This window comes from Macaca mulatta, chromosome 7, assembly GCF_049350105.2.
Source record: "Macaca mulatta isolate MMU2019108-1 chromosome 7, T2T-MMU8v2.0, whole genome shotgun sequence".
NCBI lineage: Eukaryota > Metazoa > Chordata > Mammalia > Primates > Cercopithecidae > Macaca > Macaca mulatta.
Window position 1 is genome coordinate 76,047,700 of NC_133412.1, and position 24,475 is coordinate 76,072,174.

Genomic DNA, 24,475 nt, shown 5'->3' on the forward strand with positions numbered 1-24,475 from the left:
AGAGTGAGCAGAGCTCAGGGTGAGAACAGCCAATGGAATTTGTTACATTTTCCGTGATGTTAGCATGATGGAGCGGGACTTACGGAGGGCGAGAGCACCCGGAGCTGCTTTTTCAGAGCTGCCTCTGGTGAATCCTAGAACATCTTGTAGTTACTTCTCCCCATTTCCCTCTTGCTCTCTGATAATCTGTTATCTTCCTCACCTGGTCAGGAAAACACCACGTAAGGACAATGCCCTTCTGCCTCCCCGCCCTGCATGTAGCCCTCATTCCGTATCATAGTATACTTTGTGATCCTTTTACTGCCAGCCCTCAACGAAGTGGGAAGGAGGGTAGGGAGTAAGTAGGGAGAAGATGACTGTTTATTAGAGTACCTGCAATGAATAATGACTGCTAATAATTATGGAACACAGCACTTGCTAGGCACTTTACACAAAGCATCTCATTCTCAGTAGAGCCTGTAATATTATGATCCCCATTTTACATGCAAGAAAGGTGTAATTAGGAGAGGTTGGTGACTTGCCCAAGATCCCATGGTAAATGAAGAGCTAAAATTTGAACTCAGTTGTGACCATTTCTAAAGGAGAAAAGCTTCATATTTCAAAGATTATTCCCGCCTTCCACATGGAGTCAGGAAACTGGACTCTGGGTTCAGTGCAGCCATAGATTGGCTCTGTGACCTTAAACTAGTTCGTTGCCATTACACTTGACTTCAGTTTGATTTTTCAAAAATGGAAGGGCTAGCCCAGGTGAGGAGATTAGGAATTCTTTAGTAGCAAAACCTTTTTTTTTTTTTTTTTAAATAAAATCAGTTAGGGAAATTGCAAGCATAAAGCAAAAAATGGGGGGTAAGAGGGGGGCAATTAACGACAGCATGAGCTTTTCCTTGCCCCTCCCTTTTCCCTGGCTCTTGATGGACACTGAGAAACACCCAAAGAAGTTCCTGAGGGGCCAGAAGAAATCAAGTTTGAAAACCTCTGAAATAGATATACTCAAGGGACTCTTCCAGAGTCCGGTCTGTTGTTTGCGATTACAACTTAAAAAAATGGGCAGACACTTTCCTTAGGAGGTTTGAAAATGTGTTAAATTTTACTATGCAGTGTCAATAAGGAAGAACTAGTAAAGTTTGACCTGGAGGAAGATCCAAAATATTGTTCTCATCCTCCAGCCCTAGTCAAGTAAATTCTGAGTCTCTTGGGACTAACAGACCTAATTAAACAATTGAACTGGACCTGACTCAGTGAGGAGGGTCAGCTTCCAGTTGGGATTTTACTGGCAGGCAGGATGAGCAGTATAATTCCACATTCCCAAGGTGGCCAGGGTGTTCCCAGGCACTCATTCTGGGTCCAACACAAGCCGTGGATGGTGGTGTTGAGCTTTTCTTGCTTGATACAAAACTCTTGGCCACATAAGATATTGTTGGGCTGCAATTGCCGCTAATCTTGGTTCTTACACTCATGCAGGATGCTGACTTTCATCAGGAGATCCTGTCAAGACTTAATTCTATCTCAAGGGCTATTCCTCTGACCTGTATATCTGCTTGTAGGTTTCGGCCATGTTCTTTCTTTGACCATAGTATAAAAGTGCTCAAGGTGGCTTGGGGACATGTGTGCAGAGTGGTGTATGTTTGCTGTAAGCTCGGAGCTCTTACTCTGAAAGAGTGAGTCACAAGGCCGAGCGTGGTGGCTCATGCCTGTAATCCCAGCACTTTGGGAGGCCGAGGCAGGCAGATCACAAGGTCAGAAGTTCAAGAGCAGCCTGACCAATATAGTAAAACCCATCTCTACTAAAAATACAAAAATTAGCTGGGCATGGTGGCATGCACCTGTAGTCCCAGCTACATGGGAGGCTGAGGCAGGAGAATCACTTGAACCTTGGAGGCGGAGGTTGTAGTGAGCCAAGATTGTACCACTGCATTCCAGCCTGGGTGACAGAGAGAGACTCCGTCTCAAAAAAAAAAAAAAAAAGAAAAAGAAAAAAAGAAAAAGAAAAAAAAAGGGTAAGTGACAGTGGAGAATAGCACTTGCTCGGTGGTCACGGTGCAGGCTCTGGAGAGACTGTGTGGAGCTGAACGGTGGCCACTGTGGCATGTTTCTTACTGACTCTGTGCTACACTTCCCTCGTCTGTAAAGCAGGGAAAACCACATGCTCCAAAGATAATTAGTAAGATTTAAACAAGGTGATGTTTAAAAGAGTGGGAGTACAGCGCTGGATCTTAGTACATCTCAATAAAGATGAACTCTTGTTTTATTGTCATCACCATTTCAAAAGTCCTGGAGGTTTCAGGAACTGATGATATAAGGGCATAAAGCCTGATGAAATGTAAATTTGTCTCCCAAGATCTTCCCCGAGGGTTGAATGATATCTGGTTGTTTTTAGAGTCTTTTTTTTTTTCAAGAAGCTTTTTCTGTAAAAGCGCCAGATGATAGTAAATATTTTAGGGTTTGTGGATCACACAGTTCTGTCACAACTGCTTAATTCTTCCCTTAGAGGACAAAAACAGAAACAGACAACATATAAAGAAATGAAAAACTTTATGAAAATGGGCTGTGGGCAATTTGCTGACCCCCTACTTTAGACTATGTGAGCCTCGGATCTGGGGACTCTGTTCCATTCATTCTTATTTCTTAAGCTATTGACTCTAATGTGTTTTATACAGCAGACACTCAGAGTAAGTTATCTAAATGAACAAAGGAATCAATGAATAAGTGAATGCGTGCAGATTCAACCCCACTCAGTCAATCCGCATGTTCTTACTTTGTTTTACTTCAGGGAATCAAAGGTTAATAAGTTGATGAGTTCCAAATGTCTTAAATTTTAGAACATGTATCATCCTGGCATAATTGATGACTGGCTATGGATTGATGAAGATAAATATCACAAAGATTTAAGGAGATAGACAAAAATATAAACATTTCGTGACTCGGAAAGTACACCGTGGCTTCCTCATCACTTTCAGGATTGACTGTACAATTATTTATTTATGTCAAAATGTACCTCAGGTGTTTCCTAGCACCTTCTAATAATAGCACCTTTTCATATATACAATCTCATTTAATCTTCAGCATGGTCCTGTCAGACAGGTAAATATTTAATTATTCAATAACTGTAGTTCTCAACATGAGTGATTTTGCCCCAGAGGGAGCAATTCGCAAGGTCTAGAGACATTTTTGTTGTCATATCTGTGGTGGGAGAGGGTGTGCTGCTGGCATCAACTGAGTAAAGGCCAGGTTGCTGCTGAACATCCTACAAATGCACAGGATGGACCCACACAATGAGTAATATCAGCCCAAGATGTCAACAGTGTGAGGTTGAGAAAAATAGTGTTCTATAGAGAGGACACTGAGGCCGAAAGAGATTGGCTGACTTGCCCGAGATTGTGTAATATGCACTTGGCATATTGGGACTAACCTCTATCCCTTCCTTTCACTACTGCAGGGTTTTAAACTTTTTTTGAAATAAATGAATGTTTATTTTTATTTTTGAATGAAATCCTTTGCATAGCCACTGACTATAAACGGATGACAGTGAAGCTACTCTGGGGACAATGGAAGTTAGAGATCCTGCTCAGCCTTTTTCTTAGTTCCTTCCACCAGTCCCAGGGGCACACACTATGGCAACCACTGCCCACAGACCATGAGGCACATAGAGCACCAGACATCTCTTGGCACCCCTGACCTTCCATATGTCCCTGGAACTGCGACTTTTTTTTTTTTTTTTTTCTGGTTGGGGATGAAGCATCCAAGTTATGTTTCAATAAAATGCATTGCACAGAGGAAGAGAGAATGGAAGCATTGGGGTCACATATGAGGCTATTGATTGCTGGTGCAGCCCAGGTGATAGGAGAGGATGGCCATATCAAGAGTGGTAGGAGTTGAGTTAAAAGGAGAGTGAACACGGCTCAAGGTTCTGTGATTGCATAGTGATAGGGCTCTGATGACTGGAGGAACACCAGGGTCCTTAGTCTCGGGCCGAATTGGATAAAACGACACGAACACACGTGGAGTATTTTTAAGGAGTGGAGAGTTTAATAGTCAAGAAAGAAGGAAGAAGCCTCCCCATACAGAGACAGAGGGAGGGGGGCTCCAAAGCCGAGAGAGGAAACCCTGAGTGCGGCAGAAATCAGCCAGTTATATGAGGAGGCTGGAGGAGGGAGTATCTGATTTGCACTGGGCTCAGGGGGTTGGTTAGACCAGACGTGTCATTCACATAGCCCAGGGAAAAGACTGGCCCTCCCACCCTAGCCTTTTAATATGCAAATGCAGGATGCCATGATGTTCTACACACATAGGGATATGTGGGGGCGACCATGTTGCCAGGCACATGTTGGGGCAAGGGCAAGAAGACATGGGTGGACCCAGTTTCTGATGGTGGACCCAGTTTGTAATGGCCTTGATTTGCATATCAAAGCTGGCCAGCCCAGCTCTAAAAGCCGGGGCTCTCCTGCTAGACAAGAAACGTTCTGGAGCTCCTTTAAAAGAAACAAAAACTTCCCAAGGACCCCCTTTCCTCTCTATTTGCCTAAAGTAATTTCTTAACTCCTATAACAATAGTGACACACTATTGGCTGACAGAAGGCTGAAGGGTGGCAGGCTCAGGGGTGCAGAAACATTTGCTATTTGCCTCTTCCTCATACACTCAGGGCCTAGAGGCAATGCAGTGTGAACCCATTCATGAATGATACTTGCAACACAGGGCAGATTTGCTTTCCTGCTGTCTATGTTGGTTGTCTGTACTCTGGCCAGAAGCAGGCAGCACCACTGGTGGACAGACAGGTGCCTTAAATATCAAGTAGGGGAGAAAGGAAGGTGAGGGAAAGCCTCTGATTTTCTTCTTCTTGGTGTAAATCCTGGCTTTCTTCCTTAAGTGTCATCCTCTGATAAGTTGACAGTGGACACAGCAAAGTCAAATCAGGTGGAAGATTTTCTAGACCTGGAAAGGATAATGGCTTGTCTTGGGGTTTAGCAAGTACTTCCTTCCCCACCCACAGTCTAGACTCAAAATAAAACTTTCCATGGATAGGAAAACTCCTATACAAGTTTCTAGGCCTATTTCTAAGACATGTTGGGATGAGTCTCAAAATGGTGGGGGGTCACACATCCTGATCCCTGCTCACCTTTCCCGTCAGCTGCTACTACTGTCCCCTTGCTTTCTTCACCTGGCTTTAGCTCCTGGACTTTTCGTTATTTGTACTCACCAAGCTTTTGCTTTATCCACTTGCTGTGTGCCCTTGAGGTTTGAAGAATTTCCTATCCCCAGATCTCTGCATCCTGGCTCCTTCCTGTCACTCATGTCTCAGCTCTAATGCCTCCTCCTCAAGGGTCTTCCCTGATCATCCAACCTTCCAACCTAAAGCAGCCACCCTACCTCATCACTCTTGCCACTGTTTTGTTTTCTCTGTATCACTTGTCTCTATGTGAAATCGCCTTGTTTAGTTTTGTGTGTGCATATTTGGTATCTGCCTCCCCCCGCCACTCCTATGGGACTGTAAACCCCATAAGAGGTGAGATTTTGTCTATTTCATTTTCTGCTGCATCTCTGCTGTCAATAATAGTGCCTGGAACAACTGGTATATCGTAGTTGCTAAATAAATGTTTGCTGAATGGATTAAGGGTAGTACCTTGGGTTTTGGGTGTGTGAGCATGGTTTTAGTTTATAATTTACTCTCTGCCTAGCCATAGGGAGAATCTGGCTTTCCAGACAAAGGCCTATATGGTTATTTGCATCTAAGAAGCAAACTTTCCAAGAGTCTACCATGTTAGAGAATTTTCAAACTAGCAATATTGAAAAATCAACCATTTTTTCCTCAAATCTAAGTCTATCATCAACTGTGAGGTCTATGCCATTTTTTATGTGCCACTGAATGAGAAAATGCTGTCAGTTACAATGAAAACATCACCCTTGGTAAGAAGCACCTTAATTTCAGAAATGCTAAAATGTGGATAAACATATGCCTGAGGATTGATAAAGTATGATGTGACTCCTCATATGGAATGTAGAATATTGACTCAGAAGAGTTTCGAGTCTTGTGGCGCCTTCTATGTTTATTTTTTAAGTTTAGTTTTTATTTTTATTTTTTTGTAGAGATGGGGATCTCACTCTGTTGTCCAGGCTGGTCTCAAACTCTTGGCTTAAGCAATGCTTCTGCCTTGGCCTCCCAAAGTGCTGGGATTACAGGTGTGCCCCTTTCTCTTAATAGGTGCAGCATTGCAACCTAACGTCCTTCATTAGACATTGTATGTGCTGAGGGTGGCGGAAGAGCAGAGATGTGTGAGGAAGAGAAAGGTGTGGATTCTGAGGCTTTACTGAGAGTAGAGAAATTCCTATGGTTTGGGACTAGTTCTGTGGAAAGTTATTAGAAGGAGTTGAGGATTTAAAAAAGGTAGATTAATCTAGATTTAAAACAATGATCTGAAGTGTAGTTTCTTACCTGTTCCGATTTCTGGAGCTTAGGAAAAGCATCTTTAATTTTATAAAGGCAGTCAATTGAGAAAACAAGATTTGCTTGAAACCAAAATTTACTTTATAGCCAAGTTTTTTGAAATGTATCTACTTTACAAAAAGAAAAAAGTACCTGTAAGCTAATTCAAAACCATCATTCTTATTTGAGCAAATGATAATCAAGTATAATTTCCATTATGGATGGCATTAGGCTTCCTTATGCTTTTGTACATATCTGGCTGTTTTCCTTTGCACCAGCCACTCCTGCAGCTACAGGGCAAGAGGAGGGGCAGTTGACTCCACCTTTCCTCAGTGGTTCCGCACTCACACCTGGGCCTGACATTGCTGGGCCGGCCTCATTGTGTCATTGGCTGGATGTCATGAAGTCCTCAAAACATCTTCTCTAGGGACTCAAAGAACCATAGGCCATTTATTTGGCCCTTAAACCTTCTTAAGTTTCCTCTGAAAAATCAACTCTTACCACAATTTAGGGCCCTGAGAGAGAGCAGAGAAGTTGGAGGAGGGGGATTGGCTAAAAGCCACTCCCTTCAAGCACTGCAGGCTGTATCTCCATTAGCCTTTCAGAAATCTTCCCCAGGAAGCTGGATTAGTGGTAAGAACTAAATGTCTTTACATAGGTGCAAAGAATGTACACTATGCTGACAGCCTTGTGAGATGATGAATATGTTTATTAGCTCAATTTGTTCATTCCCCAAGGTATATAGGCATGGAAAGATCACATCGACCTCCATAGACATATACAATCATTGTTTATCAATTAAAAATGAAAGTAAAACTAAAAAGGGGCTTTGAGACTACCATGGGATGTTTAACCTTTGGAGTCAGATGAGGAGATTTCATGTGAAACCTAGATATGCCACTTATAAGCTCTGTAGACTTAAATAAGGTGTTTAACTTCTCTTAACCACTGTCTTCATTTGTAAAAGAGGGAAAGTAATACTTTAAGCATTTTCCTAAGACAGATGATCCATATAAGATGATTAGCCTAGTGCAGAGCACATAGGAAATATTTAGTAAATAAATATTCATGTTGTAATGTGTTCTGGTGGCAAAGTAGACAGCTTGCTTTTCGTGTAATATGATTTAGAAGACTTAGTAGAGACTACTTTATCCAGAAACATCTTCTAAATAGACTCCCTCAAAAGACCTCTAAGATCATCTGTTGCAAAGTCAAGGGTATTGTATACTATAGTTAGGGACACCACTACCTTTAGTCTTACTAATGTCTCAGAAATGGGAATTCTTGGGTGGAAAATTGCAGGGTTTGAGAACCATGGTTTGAAGCGAGGGTTTCAATGTGGAGTCCTGTTTGGGATCAGGCAAGTTTTGTGATATAATTGCTCGAGGTTGGGAGGAAGGGATTTGGAAGCAAACTTTGGATAGTAAGAGTTTAATCCCCCCAGTTATGTGGTCTTCTGTTCTGAGAGGGGGGTTTCTATCCTGAAAAAGACTAGTTTAAATGTCAGTAATTCAGATGAATGGATTTTCAGGAAGGCTCTGAAACAGTAGAGCTATTTAATTTTTCTGGGCAAGAATAGTTTGGGGTATGATATGTCGTGGTACTCTGTATAGCTGGAGGTGATTTCTGTTCTCAGGAATGGTGAAGGGCCTCGAGTCCTTGTATTTATTCTTATATATGTCTTATGAAATGTAAAGGTGGCATATTAAGCATGTAACTGCTATCAGTCATATGGATCTTAGAGGATTAACTAATCTTCTAAAAAGCCTTTAGGGTAATGAGACTCAATACATGTACATTTTGCCAGAGAGGGAAATTTGCAGGTTTATATCATGGACATAGCCTTTAATGGCACCTAGGATAAAATGGAGTGTGAACTTCAGCATGCATAAAGAGGAGTGTTTCATTGTATGTATGAGAGTGTCTCAGAAGAGGCAGCAATGTAGGACTGGTGGCTATTTTGGGGTGAGAAGTCATCTACATTCCATGGGGATTGAAAAAAATGATTATAAGTTTTACTTATTTTGAAATTTTTCCTTTGGCTATGTTCATCGGTGAAAGGTATGTGAAATTTGGATGCCATCTTTGTAGGGAAAGGAATGATCATTTATTGAGCACATACTTTATGTCAGGTGCTGAGTTATGTTTTCAATTATTATAATGGACTTGTAAGAATGTTTCAATTATTTTTATCTTTTTTATATTGCTTAATATTTACAGATGATGGAAATTCAGTTCAGAACGGCTAAGTGTCCTTCTTAGTCCATTTTGTGTTTCTATAACAAAATCCCTGAAACTAGGTAACTGATAAAGAACATAATTTTTTTTTTCTTACAGTTCTGGAGGCTGGGAAGTCCAAGATCAAGGGTGTGGTATCTTGTGAGGGCCTTCTTGCTGCATCCTCACATAGCAGAAGGTGAAAGGGCAAGCTAGCAGGACACTGTGCGAAGCCTCTTTTACAAGGTCTTTAATCTCATTCACAAGGGAAGAGCCTTCCTGACCTAATCATGTCTTCAAGGCCCCACCTCTTAATATTATCACATTGACAACACCTGAATTTTGGAGGGAACATGTTCAAACCATAACATTGAGTAGCTTAACCAAGGTTACACAGCTAGTAAACACTAGAGCCAAAAGTAAAATCAGTAACTAGGGGCCCCTGAAGCTTCTGTTCTCATTGTTGATATGGTTTGGCCGTGTCTCCACTGAAATCTCATCTTGAATTGTAGCTCTCACAGTTCGCACGTGTCATGGGAGGGACCCAGTGGGAGGTAGTTGAATCATGAAAGTGGGTCTTTCCCATGCTGTTCTCATGATAGTTAATAAGTCTCATGATATCTGATGGTTTTAAAAGGGGAATTCCCCTGCACAAGCTCTCTCTTGCCTGCCACCATGTAAGATGTCCCCTGCTCTTCTGCCATGATTGTGAGGCCTCCCCAGCCTCACAATTCACAGTGGAACTGTGAATCAATTAAACCTCTTTCCTTTATAAATTACCCAGTCTCAGGTATGTCTGTATTAGCAGCATGAGAACAGACTAATACATTTGTCTGTAACAATAGAGAGCCATTGGAATAAAAAAAAAATACATGATGATGATAGTGATAGTGATAGTTTCCACAGGCAACAGATACTGTACCTATTTTATATCAGGCATTGAGCCATCTACTTTATATGTATTATCTCATTTAATTCTCTCAACAGTCTCACAAAAGAGAGATTACTGTTGGTTTTATTTCAGATAAAGACTGAGTGATAGAGCTGTAAAGTAGCATGCTCAAAGTCACACAGCTAGAAAGCGGTGGAGCTTCTGGCCATATGCAAGAATTTCAGAAAGACAGTGACAGGAAGTTGAAGGATCTGCCCACAGATCAGGATGAGCAAGGCAGTGAAGGGCACATGAGTTCAGAAGTCTACACTCATCTGTACGTCTCATTTCTGGAGCTGTGGCTGTTAAAGTGTCCAATACATTACTTTGCTGCAGGCTCCCACATTTTCTCTGCTTAAGGTCATCACTGCTCCCAAAAAGGATGATGCAGTTCCGAAATATGGGAAATAAAGAGCAGTGATAACAACTTCCTTCAGTTTTGCCAAAGAAGAAGAGCAGTGGGCTGCTTGCAGGTATAATTATCCAGAACGCCAACCATTTCTCCCCACCAGTCTGTTGTGGGGCCCCACATTACCCAGGAGAAATTCAATTTTTTGAGTCTTGAAGGTTTCTAGGCTTTCCTCTTTAGACCACAAACGTCTTTATAAAGATGGTCGGGATCTCCAGTGCCTTCAGGAGCTAGGCAGGTAATTCACTTCTGAAGGAGCTGGGGTTAGACAAAAAAATGAGTTGATTACTGTGTCAACCTGTGGATTGCTTCCCCTGCTCACTCGCCTTGACAACACTGTGTGGCTAATAGTCTGTGGGTTACCTGTTTGTAACACCAAAAGGCTCCATTTTTTTTTTCCTCCAGATTGTCAAAGTTCGTTGTAGAACGCATGAGAAATAAAACTACAGAAAAGTCTAAATAAGCAAATAGAATCATCAGTTGATCCCCGATCCCATTAAGTGTTCTTGTTACCTTGGCATATTCCCTTCCAGTTTTTAAGTGTAAAAATCTGCATCAATGGGATCTGCCCTAAAGCGACACACGTGAACCTCAGTTAAGAAATACTTGGGGTTAAAATAAGGATATCACTAGGTCCTGTTTCAGACTGAGAATGAGCTACAAGTCAGGCCCTTGGAAGATAGAACCCGGAGAGATAAGTAGAAATAGAAGAATATAGAAGGGTGAATGGGAGGTAAGGACAAAGATAAATCTCCTGTTGTTCATGGATTTGCCAAAGGAAAACTGGCCAAAAAAAGATCTTCAGCATGAGGCTGGCAGCGAGGGCCTGATGGAGCTAGGGGGTGCCAGGAAGCAGGGTCAATGCTTTCAGGGTGGGGTAGAGGAGCGGGTGAGGTGTTAAAATTAAAGCTCCTCAGAACTCTCTGTCCATTCCATCCCCCTCCTCCAACCAGTTTCAAAGACATTAATGTAGGCCGGGCATGGTGGCTCACACCTGTAATTTCAGCACTTTGGGAGGCCGAGGTGAGTGGATCACCTGAGGTCAGGAGTTCGAGTCCATCCTGGCCAACATGGTGAAACTCTGTCTCTACTAAACATACAAAAAAATTAGTTGGGTGTGGTGGCGTGCACCTGTAATCCCAGATATGTGGGAGGTGGAGGCAGGATAATTGCTTGAACCTGGGAGGCAGAGATTGCAGTGAGCCAATATCGTGCCACTGTACTCCAGCCTAGGCGACAGAGTGAGACTCTGTCTTAAAATAAATAGATAAGTAGATAAATAAAAAACAAAATAAAAGACACTAATCTACTTAGAAACTTAAAAAAAAAATTAAGCTACAGGATTTTTTTTTTTTTCAAGGAAAATCTTAGGGAAAAGCTGTTTATGTAAACAGACTATAGCAGAGCTGGTGTGTTCCAAAGAGGGGGACCTGAAGCCCTCTCCACACCTCTTAACTCTAAGCCCACCCACAGCAGTGTTCAAAAACGCACCTCATCTCTGCTCTGTTTGCCCTGGCCCTGAGAAGCAGCGCTTTCCTCTCAGATCTTCCAGAACTCCTCTAAGTTGCTGATCCCAGTGACCCTCATTTTATTCTTTGTTCTTCTCCATATTTGCTCTTTCTCAGTTTGATGAATCTCCTCTTGTCGCATTTTAGATACGTATTGACTTTTGCACAACTTCCCAAGACATTCTCAGAGAAAGATTGATGGGTGTAGGGTCACGGGGGAAGGAGGTTTAGCTATTTTAAATGTTAGTAAACATGACAGTTTGTTAGGGATTAACAGGAAATCACGAATAAAATCATTGGGATTTGATAAGGGATTTTTCTCCCAGACAATTAAAGATTTTTTTTTTCATTATCTTTCTCCCGCCACAAAAAATGTCATAGATGAAGGTCACTGGGATAACCCATTATCAATCTAATACTCTTAGAACAGATAAAAGACAAAAGTCCTTAAGCTTATGCTGCCATGGGGCCCCTGTGAACTGTTGTTCTGGCATCTTTTTAGCAGGTGATACTGTCCTTTAATACCTACTACTTAATTCTCAATTTTCTTTTAAACATCAGATATTGAATAGTCTGCAAACTCCTTTAGGCAATAAAGAACTCTCATGCTCTATGGCCAAGATCTGCCAGGGAGTGAAATATTTTTGATACAAAAGAGTAATTCATTAAAGGTGATAATGAAGGCAATTCAAACCCTCCACAAAGAGCACCAGGTGAGTAAAGCTCGTCGCTCTCAATTTAGGGTCATGTTGTAAAGAGAGGGAAAAAAAGAAGAAAAAAAAAAACTGCACAAGTGGGCCAAAAATTTCAGTGGGGCTCAGTCGAGCTGACAATTTGGAATTTGACAAACAAGCAGAAAAAAAGGGAGTTTTATTAATATTATGAAAAAAAATCCCTCTGGAATAAAGCATTATATTTCCATGTTATTTTTTGCACTCATATGCTCTTACATGGTCTTAGGGAGAAATCTGCCTTTGAGATGAAATTTTGCTTATCTGATTACACCTCAGGGGCTCTCCCTCGCACAGACTCAGCCAGAAGCACATACTGTCTCATACACCAGTGTGAGTGGCTTAGATGATGGAGAGATGCGGTAGTGAGAGAACGGAGCTACAAAATTTGGGCTTTCTGATTGAGAGTCAGCCGGTTAGAGCCCTGCAATGCACCTAGTCCCTAGGAACTGAGAGGATCAGGCATCTACTGGACAGATCTGAACCAGTACGTGTTTGTCCACCAACCCTGTAGCCCAAGGAGCTTAACCTGAAAAGTAGCGTATATTAACTGTTGAGAGAGGTATCTTGGACTGTTCTTCTCCCTCTGTTTTAGGTCCATAAAATAGGGTTTTATGGGAGGTCCCAAACAGGAATATTGAACTAACACAGAGAAGTCAAGGAGTTGAAAAGGTCCCTGTCAGATATGAGAAAGCCCCATACTAAATCCCTGCTGGGTGGACTTCCAAACTTTACCTGAACGTTTTCAGCGCCCTGTTGCTCACTACCCTGGAGTCTATCCTCTTGTTGAACAGCCTTAAGTATGAAGAATTCCTTTCCTGAATTCAGCCTAGTGTGTTTTAATATCTTTCTTTCTTTTTTTTCTTTTCTTTTTTGAGCGAGGGTCTCACTCTGTTGCTTAGGACCATAGCTCACTGCAGCCTTGAACTCCTGGGCACAAGTGATTCTCTTGCCTCAGTCTCCCTAGTAACTGGGGCCACAGGTGCAAGCCACCACGTTTGGCTTATTTTTATTTTTTGTAGAGATGGAGTTTTACTATTGTTACTCAGGCTTGTCTCCAAACTCCTGGCCTTAAGCTATCCTCCTGCCTCAGGCCCCCACAGTGCTGGGATTACAGGTGTGAGCCACCATGCCCGGCCCATGATTTCTTTCTAACTTGGTCTTGGGGTCTCTTTCAAGAGTGGCTGTAAGCCACTGATAGGGGATAAAGTTAGTTGGGGTGTGTGGGTCAAGTGAGACTCAGAAGAGGCAGCACAGCAAAACCCGTGAAATAACAGAAGTGTTTCTGTTGTTACAGAGCCAGGAGAATAAGAAGAGTTGCTGGGGAGTTTGGAGGTGGCAGGGAGCTCAAACAGTGTCTGGGGAGAGAGAGGCCTGTTGTGGGACTGGGACTTTCTTAAGGTCCATGGCGTTATCTGTCAGGCTTTCCTGCAGGGGTTGTGGATTGGGCAGTTTAAAGAAAACACATATGAAGAGCAGGTCCTATTCACATGACTCTGGTGTTGTCCATTGGGTTTTACTGTGGTCGGCAGGTGCGGGAAATGTTGGGTTTTTGGTCAATGGGATGAGGGACAAGCAGGCCACATGGCAAACAACCATGTGGGGAGGGCAAGTTTTCGGTAGGTCAGAGGCAATGGGGTACGACTGGGTTTCAAGCAACTTAAGTCATGCCTGAAAACAGATGTGGAGGCTTCAACTATATGAAACAAATTTATGAGTCTTGATTATCTATAAATTAGCTTCCATTCTCTTTAGAAAGGACACCCAACATATCTCTTACACATGGCAGCCTTTCAGATACTATATCTCACTCAGCATCCTCTCCTTCCCCACCTAATCTGATAACTCAACCGAAATGACAACCTCCTGGGTCCACTGACATTCAGACAGGAGGAATGGAAATCTGGTGGAAATCTCTCTGTGTCTGTCTCGCCTCCCACACTGTTAGTATTATGTTTTTGTTTGTTTGTTTTTCCGAGAATAAGGTACAGACTTCCATACACTCTAATTATGAATTTCCTAAAAACAAAAGTATCCTCTTACATAACCCCAGTTTATCAAAATCTGAAAATAAGCACTGATACAAAACTGTTAGTTAATCTACAGATCTTATTCAAATTCGACCACTGCCCAATAATGCCTTTTACAGCAAAAGAAAAAATTGTTTTCTGGCCCAATGTTTAAACTATAATTACTTATTATGCTGACTTGTCATGCCTTTTTAGTTTCCTTTAGCCTCATGTTTTGTTCTGTTTTGTTTTGCCTTTCATGACCTTGACATTTTCGAGGAGTGTAGGTCAGGTATTTTGTAGCATGTCCTTCATTTAGGCTTTGCTGATTTTCTTCATGATCCAATGCGGGTTATGCATTCTTGGCAGGAACACCATAGAAGTGATGCTGATCTTTCTCAGGGCATCATATCGGGGGCACGTGATGACTGTCCCATTACTGGGGATGTTAACTTTGATTACTTGGTTTAAGGTGACATCTGCCAGTTTTCATACTAAAACATTATTATTCCCTTGATGATTAATAAGTATCTTGTGGGAAATTCACTGGAACATTCTCAAAGAGGTGCAGCTGGAGAGCCTGTGATTGACTCTGCCTTCCCCTTTGTTTTCAGAGTCGAACGGCCGCAGGGCAGTGAACCGAGGCTACGTCACCAGCTTGCTCTGGCTGCACCAGGACTGGCACAGCCGTGACACAGCCAACACCTACGTGCAGATCCGACGGGGCTTGCTGCTCTGCCTCAAGCACATTTCTGCCCTCCGGTCCGGCAGGGAGGCCTTCCTGGCAGCACAGGGCATGGAAATCCTCTTCAGCACCACACAGGCAGGCAGCATGGGGATTCACTCTGCAGCTGGAGGCCAACTGGGTGATTCCTGAAGGCTGTCATTTAGGAATCATCCCAGACAGAGCTGGGAACACCTCAATCTATTTCTTGTTGCCTGCGAAGGGCAGATGTTCTGGATTCAAGTCTTTATTCCAGGCCAGGCTTGGTGGCTCACGCCTGTAATCCCAGCACTTTGGGAGGCCAAAGCAGATGATCACCTGAGGTCAGGAGTTTGAGATCAGCCTGACCAAAATGGTGAAACCCCTCTCTACTAAAAATATAAAAATTAGCTGGGTGTGGTGGCGCATGCCTGTAGTCCCAGCTACTCAGGAGGCTGAGGCAGGAGAATCGCTTGAACCTGGGAGGCAGATGTTGCAGTGAGCTGAGATCATGCCACTGAACTCCAGCCTAGCTGGCAGAGTGAGACCCTGTCTCAAAACAACAACAACAACAACAAAACAATCTTCATTCCATTGATTCATTCATATATACTTAACATATGTTTGTTGAATACACACTACCAGAAGTGCAGTATGGCATAGTGGTAAGTGTTGACTCTAAAACTAGAGAACTGGATTCAAATCCCAGCTCTAGGGCCTACAGCTATGAAACTTTGAAAAAGTCACTCAACTTCTCTGGGCCTCTAGATTCTTCAAAAGAAAAACAAAAGCAGAAATAACAAAACTTAGGTTGTCGTGTGGACTAAATAAGTCACTGTACAAATAGCACATGCCCAGAAGAGTGCTTGCCATGACTGAACTGCGTTTTGAGGATGAGCCATTATTGGAATAATTAGCAGTGGGATCTCGTGGTGGATATGACAAACGAGGCCCTTGAGCCTATAGGGAAAATCTCCTAGCAGAAGAATCAGACACTAAGTAAGCAAAGAATCCAATGAGGAAGATAATTTCATATTGCACTGTGAAATCAATGAAGTAAGGGCATAGGTCTACAGGGGCCACCATAGGTAGAGGGAGCAGGTGTTCTTTTAGAGAGAGAGGTCAAGTCATCTCTGAGCAGGTGACACCTGAGCTGAGACCTGAGTTATTGGAGGAGCTGGTCATGCTGGTCAGGCCAAGTTGCAGGGGAAGAGCATCCCAGGGAAAGGGGATGGTGTCTTCAAAGGTTTCTACTTATCAGCACCCCACTGGAATATGCATTCTAGGGATTCCTGGATTTCAACCTAAATACATGCCTTAATTTCACCTGATTAGGGCTAATTTAAATGCCATAGTTTGAGGCTACATATGCCCTCCCTGTTGGTGGTATAAGTGTTCCAAATATCCATCATCTGCTCACCCACCTTCTCTTGGGGCCAAGGCAGCCATGTTGCACACGCATTATGTTCCTATTATCTCCAGATTAGGCCACCTCTGGACTCCCTTTTTCAGCCTTCTTGCTCCTCTATGGACACCCTCCAGTTTTTCTCTATCTGAGTACATCTGAGGTAATGAAGCCCCCAATGAGAGTGTTGTTTGTATCTGTAGACATTTCTCATTAAAAAATGGCCTTACCCCCGCCAAACAATAACAAAATACAGTGCTGCAAACCAATATCTAATTTCCTATCTGCTATCACCTCTGGATTTCTTTCCATCATTACAGCTTTCAAAGCTTCTCAGTCATGAAATAGCTATATTTTACATTCTATTTCTCAGGATGAAGCAGGGCTTTGAATTTTTCCAAGCTCCCTCTTGCTTTGTAAGCTTGTGGTCCCCCAAGTCTCTAATCCCTCCCAGTCCTAGTGCAATGGCCTCCTGCATTGCTGATGTTTAACAGACCCCCACTCTGGTCCAGGGTTTCACCATGTTCCTCTGCCCTCCATGTTATTGGCTATTTCTCTGTTCTGTGCTAAAAAACCAAACAAAAAACAAAACAAACAAGAAAAACAAGAGCAATAAAGGAAGAAGATGGTAACCACAGAGGGACATGTCTATGATAGAAATATGGTGGAGAAAACACCAAACGAAGCCCAGCATGAGAGGCTGTGAGCCTGTGTGCAGGTTCTTCAAAACAGTTCCTTTAGCAGGTCAATGAAGACTTCAGTTGCTCAGTTAAGCACATTAGCAAGAAGCTTCCAGCCTTGAATTACTGTTGGAATGGAAGCAGAATGTGAGTACACACAGAGTGTGCACTTTATAGTGAGGTTTCTCTAGCTTATATTATAATCTCTCTAAGAATCATATGGAAAAGCAGCCCAGGAGGGGCCCATGAGACAGTGCTGAGTAAATAGGCCATGACACACCTGTCGCCTGGAAGAGTGTGTAGAATGTATGGATGTCAGCCTCAAGAGGTTGAATTCCTCACCACCACCACTCACCCTTGCTTTTAGTCTTTTAAATAGTGTGCTCTTGACCAGGTGTGGTGGCTCATGCCTGTAATCCCAGCACTTTGGGAGGCTGAGGCGGGTGGATCACCTGAGGTCAGGAGTTCAAGACTAGCCTGGCCAACATGGCAAAACCCTATCTCTACTAAAAATACAAAAAATTAGCCGGGCATGGTGGCAGGTGCCTGTAATCCCAGCTACTCAGAAGGCTGAGACAGGAGAATTGCTTGAACCCAGGAGGTGGAGGTTGCAGTGAGCTGAGATTGCACCATTGCACTCCAGTCTGGGTGACAGAGTAAGACTGTCTCAAAAAAAAAAAAAATTATGTGCTCTTCCAAAGGAAATGTTATCAAGTTTATGTGCAAAGTCTGATGTTTGACATTCTCCTGTTTTTTGGAAAATGATCCTTGCGGGTGAAAGATAGGCTGTCCTGGCTTAGAAACCAAATGGCTTGTTACTCTTCCCTGGCAGTCATAACCAGTGTTGAGTAGCCTCCCAGACCTGAGGTGAGTGCCGTGAGCACAGATGCCCTTGCAGGTGTACTGGAGTTAGAGCTGCCCATCACCCCTCCTCTCCCTTCTGCTAGAGAAGGCATGGGAGTCACTGGAGAGTCAGCTCAGGGGCCTTGGATTTGGTGATGTTATTTCAGTTGCCATTTGCAGATTATGCTGCTGCTGCTGCTGCTGTTGCTGTTGCTGTTGCTGATGCCAGTAATAGTGATGACAATGTTAATGAAGCAGCAGCAGCAGCAGAGGCAGGAGGAGGAGGAGGAGGAAGAGAAGAAGTAGGAGAAGGAGACGACAGTTACTTTGAACTCTTACTATCAATATATCCCTTGACTGTGTTAGCAATTTATGCAGACTCTCCAATAATGATAATTTAAAAAGCTTTTGAGGTAGGCTTTATTATTATCTCCCTTTTTACAGATGAAGAAACTGAGGCACATAACTGTTAAGTAATTTTCCCAAGTTCACAAAGCTCATAAGTGTTGGAGCCAGGATTGGAATCTGGTAGTCTCACTTGAGAGCCCATGCTTTTGCCCACTGTACCAGCAGCTCCCCAACTTGAGCATGCATCAGAGTCACCCAGAGGGGTCACTAAAGCAGAGCCCGTTGGACTCCATTCTTAGAGTTTCTGACTCAGCAGGGCTGTGGTGGGGCCTGAGAATGTGCTTTCCTGACAACTGCCTAAGTGATGCTGATACTACCGATTCAGGATCACACTTGGAAAACCACTGTCCTATATTAGTTTTATGGATGTGTATGATGTGCTTACAAACCTACTGAGAATGAGATTGACTGTAAAGGAACTTTTTAAAAGTCCTTCCTACACCTTTGCCATCATAATATTCTTCTTTGCCTTTCTGCTGAGGTCACTGCTTGCATTGTCTCTCTCTTGGTGACCCTACCTCTTTGTTTCCTGAGTCTTACATTTCTGCACAGATTCTGTAAACATCCCCTAAAAGTTCAAAGGCTGAGATCACCCATAGTGCAGCAAGGGTGCTGTATAATGTAGTATAATGGAATCTTATTGGCGCTTTGCATGAGGAAAGAGGAAGAAGGATGACAATTTGAATGCAAGGTTAAAAAAAAAAAAGAAAAAAAAAAACTCCTACAAGGATGCCTGAGACAGTTGGAGATAATTATCAATTTGGAGAAATAGGTAACTGCAGAAGGAACAAACCTAGATAAGATAATCAGAGAAAAGAAGCACTCTTTGGAGCTACAATAGCTTAAGGGGCCTGAAAGGTTGCTAAAATTGCTGGTTTTCAAACTTGAGCATGCATCAAAGTTACCTAGAGGAATTGTTAAAACACAGATTGCTAGATCCTACCCCAGAGTTTCTAATTCAGTTGTTCTGAGGTGAGATGCAAGATTCTGCATTTCTAACAAGTTCTCAGGTGATACTGAGGCTACTGGTTTGGGTATCTCACTTTGAGAACCACTAGAATAAGGAGTGATACAGCCTTTTAAAAGTCACAGTTGCCACCATTTGCTCAGAAAGCACAGTAGGCCAAGTCTTGATTCATCAGGCTCGTCTGTGGCCAACAAGACCAAGGGCCTCAGCCTTGTGGACCTATGAAAGGAGGGACTGAATCCTAAAGGAAATATTACCAGGTTGGAATCAGGAGTTAGATACCCTGAAGGTCAGATTGGTCTGAGATCATTTACTATTGATTCAGTAAATGTTTTCTGAGCTCCTTTTTGGTGAAAGATGTTGGGGCTGTGTTCTATAGGGCGTTCAAAGATGAAGGTGATAGAGGACTCATCGTCCTCAGGAAACTTAGTGTCCTATATGGGAAAATAGGATATGGATAATGCAGTATAGGCAGCAGGCGGGGGTAATAACAGACTTCGTGTAACCATGCACAGGAGGCCCTACTTGGTCTTGCCGACCAGAGAAGCCTCCAAGAAGGCACCCACATTTGAATGAGGCTAGGAGAGTATTTTGAAAAGTCTAAGAGAAACACTTGGTTTGTAAACTGTTCAGAGAAGCACAGGAGGTGGCCACAAGGCACAGACAGAGAGAGAAGCCATTGGTAGAAGCCATTGGAGAGTGAGTGGGACAACTAGGACGTTTTGGAGGGTCAGGCAGAAGGAAAGATCTTGGTGACAATCCAGAAGATATCAAGCCATTTCCATTTAAGATATTTTGATATTGAAGCTATGTCACATCTGCCCTTGGCCTTAGAATTTCTCATCTATGTTCAAAGAATCACTGCAAAGAGAAGGGAGAGAGGGGTTATGCCAGGCAGGCATAGTTGAAGAGCTGTGGTGTCACCTGAGACCTGAATGATAAGAAAGAACCAGTGCCATGAGGGTCTGGAGATGAGGGTTCCATGGAGAGAAAAAGGAAGTAAATGCAAAGACCCTCAGGTGGGGAAGTAGAGTGGGAGATGGGTGAGCTTGAGAAACACAGGTATGGCAGAGTGTTGTGAGTAAGGGGGAAGACATGAGATTGAGTTGGAGTCATGGGCAGTGCCAGGACATTTAGAGTTCCTTGAACCATGATGAGGACTTTGAATTTTATTTCCATCAACTTTTTTGTTTGTTTGTTTGTTTTGTTTTGAGATGGAGTCTCGCTCTGTTGCCCAGGCTGGAGTGCAGTAGTGTGATCTTGGCTCACTGCAGCCTCCGCCTTCTGGGTTCAAGTGATTCTCCTGCCTCAGCCTCCCGAGTAGCTGGAATTACAGCCATGCGCCCCAATGCTTGGCTAATTTTTGTATTTTTAGTAGACACGGGATTTCACCGTTTTGGCCAGGCTGGTCTCGAACTCCTGACCTCATGATCCACCTGCCTCGGCCTCCCAAAGTGCTGGGATTACAGGTGTGAAGCACCGCGCCTGGCCTCCATCCACTTGTAAGCAGGCACAAAGGAGGAGAAGACATGAATTAAAGAGATAGGGAAGGCCAGATCACGTAGAACTTCCTAGGGCATAAAAATAAATTAGAATTTTATTTCTATCAAGTTTGAAGCAGGAGACTGACCTGATACAATTTATGCTTTTCATTTGTTATTTTTGAAAAATTTTAAATTAATTGTAGTAAAATGCATGCAACCAAATTCACCATCTTAACTATTTTTAGGTGTGCTGTTTGGTCAAGTTAAGTACATTGTTGTATAACTGTCACTATTACCCATCCATCTCCAGAACTCTTTTCATCTGGAAAAATTAAAACTCTATAACCATTAAACTGATTTATGCTTTTAAAGGACCATTTTGGCTGCCATTTGGAAAACAGATTATCAGAGGGCACAAGGAGAAGGAAGGAGAGTAAGGGGAGGAATTAGAGTGTTGATAGGAGTTTAGGCAGGAGCTGTTAGTGGCTTTGGCTACATAGAAGCAGAGCTGGAATTTAAACCCAGGAATTTATACTCCTAGTCAAGGTCCTTTTCCACTAAAATGCCTTGCTTTGTTATCATGGGAATTATTACTAGGACTGTGCTCTGAGAAGCAGTGACTCCTAGCAGCCTCTTGCAGACTCCTAGGAGACTTTATGACACTAAGGATGCCTTCTTTTTTCCCACTGGCTAATACTAAATGCTTACTATTAGGCACTTTGCCTACTTTAATGCATTTAATTTGTACACAACATTAGGAGAGAGGTTGTGTTATTATCTCCACTTTGCAGATGAAGACACTGTGGCACAGAGAAGTGTATTAATTTGCCAGGGTTATGAAGTTAGTAATCTTCAGTCCAGGATTTAAACTCACGTAGTCTGGCTCCAGGACCTGAGCAGTTTGCTCTTACTTTACTTTGCCTATGTATCGTGGAAGTAGGGTATTTATTATGCCAAAGCTAATTCAAAGATGTTAACTGTGATGGAAGCATTGAATATATTAATTGAATGCATTCTTGTATTTCATCATCCCTTCCAAGTAGCAAATGTGTTATGGAGAGTGATGGGAAAAGGGAGCCTAAAATCTCACCTTTGCCTCCAATTCTGAGACATTGGTCCATAAGGATCGTATTTCCTGGAGTCTTGTCTTGTTTTGATGCATAACACGCATACCAACCCTGCACACCTTAGTCTCACCTTAGTCTCGGCCCTGCACAGCACCTATCCATTAGCATGAGGGAAATGTTGAGAAATGAATTCAAGAATTTCTGTTACCTTGAAACCAACGATCTTTGCATTCATAAGTATTTCCCCTACAGTGCAGCAGAAGGCAAATATAGCATGATTCCTAAGGCCTTGGGTTTTATAGATTGTAATACTCCCTTCAGCCTTCAAATTCAGTTCATGGTATGGCCCAATTTTTCAGAACATTTGAACTGGGCTTCATCCTTTCACTTGTTCGGTTCCACCAAAAAAAAAGACACGATTATCTTTTATCATCAAAGACCATCACAAACATACTTGTGTTCCAAAATGTTGGCTTTTTTGACTGAATTCCCTGGCTCGGGCTGGCTCTATCTCTACCAAGGTTGGAGCTTAAAACATCATATCTGATAAGTCATCTCTTTCACCTTATCGCTTCCTCCTTCAGAGTCTGTTTTATTTTTGTCCCATTCCTGATACTTTTCATGAAACACTTGAGACCATTTGATCAGACCAAAGGGTGAAATAGCTTCAACTGTTCATTAGCCTCCATAATGAATTAGCCAAAACTAATTCATTTTCCACCAAGAGTATTTCCTACTGTGTATTCTGAGGCTGTTGATTCAGGACACCTGATGAGTATGACTGGCACACACTGAAGGGGAGAGAGCATCCTTGATTGCATTAACACATTTCATTTTGAAAGTTGGTTTACTTAAGGCTGGGCGCGGGGGCTCATGCCTGTAATCCCAGCACTTTGGGAGACTGAGGCACGTGGATCACCTGAGATCAGGGGTTTGAGACAAGCCTGACCAATGTGGTGAAACCCCATCTCTATTAAAAATGCAAACATTAGCTGGCATGGTAGCAAGCATCTGTAATCCCAGCTTCTCGGGAGACTGAGGCAGGAGAATTGCTTGAACCCAGGAGGTGGAGGTTGCCGTGAGCTGAGATCATGCCACTACACTCCAGCCTGGGTGACAGAGTGAGACTCTGTCTAAAAAAAAAAAAGAAAGTTGGCTTACTTATATTTTGGAGTCATTTGGGTAGCTTAAATTCATGGATAAATTTTTATTACTTTTTTTTCCTCCATGTTCTTTCACATGGAAGTACCTGTAATGTTGAGTCTGGAGATGCCATAGTTCAGCAGCACCACAGACATTCACACTGCCCTGTGGTGGGTACCTGGTATCCACCATCTCCACTTCTGTAACTTATTGGCCTCAGAGCTTGTTGTACCTTTTAGGAATAGCAAACTGGAGGACCCCACAAGTCATCTTCCTGTACCAAGTCAGTAGACAAAACATTTACAACGATACTGAAGAAAATGGTTGTGTTTTTGCCAAAGAGATACTGAACTATACTAACTCTCTGTCTCTCAATTTAGTGAACTTGTTCTTACATTTTTCACAGTGTCTGAAAAGAAGGGTCTTGTCATGTTCCATCAGTATCAAAATGTTACATCTGCAAACCCAATTTTTCTCTGATTTGGGAAGGTACCAAGAGGGATCAACACTGTGGGCTTTGAGAAGAGGCATGTAATTTAATTTAGGTACTTGGGATTCACTTAGTCTTTCCCTTTGATTTCATATTTTATCTTTTATAAAAAATATTTTTCTCTGCAGAAGACAGCTGAAAGAGAAAAGCAAGACTTCCATCAATTCAGCTGCTCATTCCCTAACGTAGGCAATAATTCACAGTGACACATGGGTGGCTGAGAAAAGACACTGGCCTCCTCTTCCCCCAGCTATCCTGAGCAATGTCTCGCCTTAGGCACAGCATCCCTTGAATGAATTTTAAGTCTATATTCAGACTGAATTCATTGCAATGATGTATGAAATGAGCAAGAGACAGAAAAGCACAGATTCTATATTAGACAAAATTCTATGTTAGAACGTTCAAATTTGACATTCTATATTAAGGCTGTTTACGGTCTGTCCATGTGTATAATTCATTAGCTGAAATACAGCTAGGAGACCGTGCTGTGTTACAGCTAGGAGAGTGTTATTAGCTGTGTTACAGCTAGGGGACTGTGCCCAGATGCTGGCGTCTGATATAATCTTCCCTTTGCTCAGAACTGCCTGGATGACAAGAGCATGGAGCCCGTCATCTCTGTGGTGCTTCAGATCCTGAGGCAGTGCTACCCTAAGAGTCCACTTCCCTTAGTCACAGCCAGCAGTGCCTATGCCTTCCCGGTCCCTGGGCACATCGCCACTGAACCTCCATGTGATCTACCTGAAGGTAAAATAAGTGGGTAACTATGACCTTTAAGATGAATTTTTGCATTTTGATAATGTTTCCCAGGAAAGTGTATGAAAATAGAATTAGTTGTTTCATAGGTCAACCATAATTGTCTATTAAGCTAATTAGAGACATACATGAAAAAGCAGTTTTGATTTTCATAAACAGGGTGAGAAAATACCAAGCTCACTTATTTTGTTCTTCATTATTAACTGTTTCTGCTTTGCCTAGTAGCTATCAAATGCCTGTACAGTAATCTCAGCTAATTAAAAAAAAGTCTATTCAGAATCCCATGATCGAATCTCTGCAGCATACTG

The 24,475-nt window shown here is 42.6% G+C and overlaps 1 protein-coding gene across 5 annotated transcripts in view; it reads left to right on the plus strand.

The window, feature by feature from the left end:
• Positions 1 to 24,475, plus strand: part of AGBL1 (AGBL carboxypeptidase 1) — an 857,161-nt gene that overhangs the window by 155,605 nt on the left and 677,081 nt on the right. For all 5 annotated transcript variants that reach the window (XR_013395946.1, XM_077940232.1, XM_015142961.3 and 2 more), the window contains exons 7-8: positions 14,839 to 15,047; positions 23,993 to 24,158. Coding sequence is in view for 4 of the 5 variants with exons in the window: in XM_077940232.1 (XP_077796358.1) it covers positions 14,839 to 15,047; positions 23,993 to 24,158 (375 nt within the window). In the remaining variant the exon portion in view is untranslated. The remainder of the gene's footprint in view (positions 1 to 14,838; positions 15,048 to 23,992; positions 24,159 to 24,475) is intronic.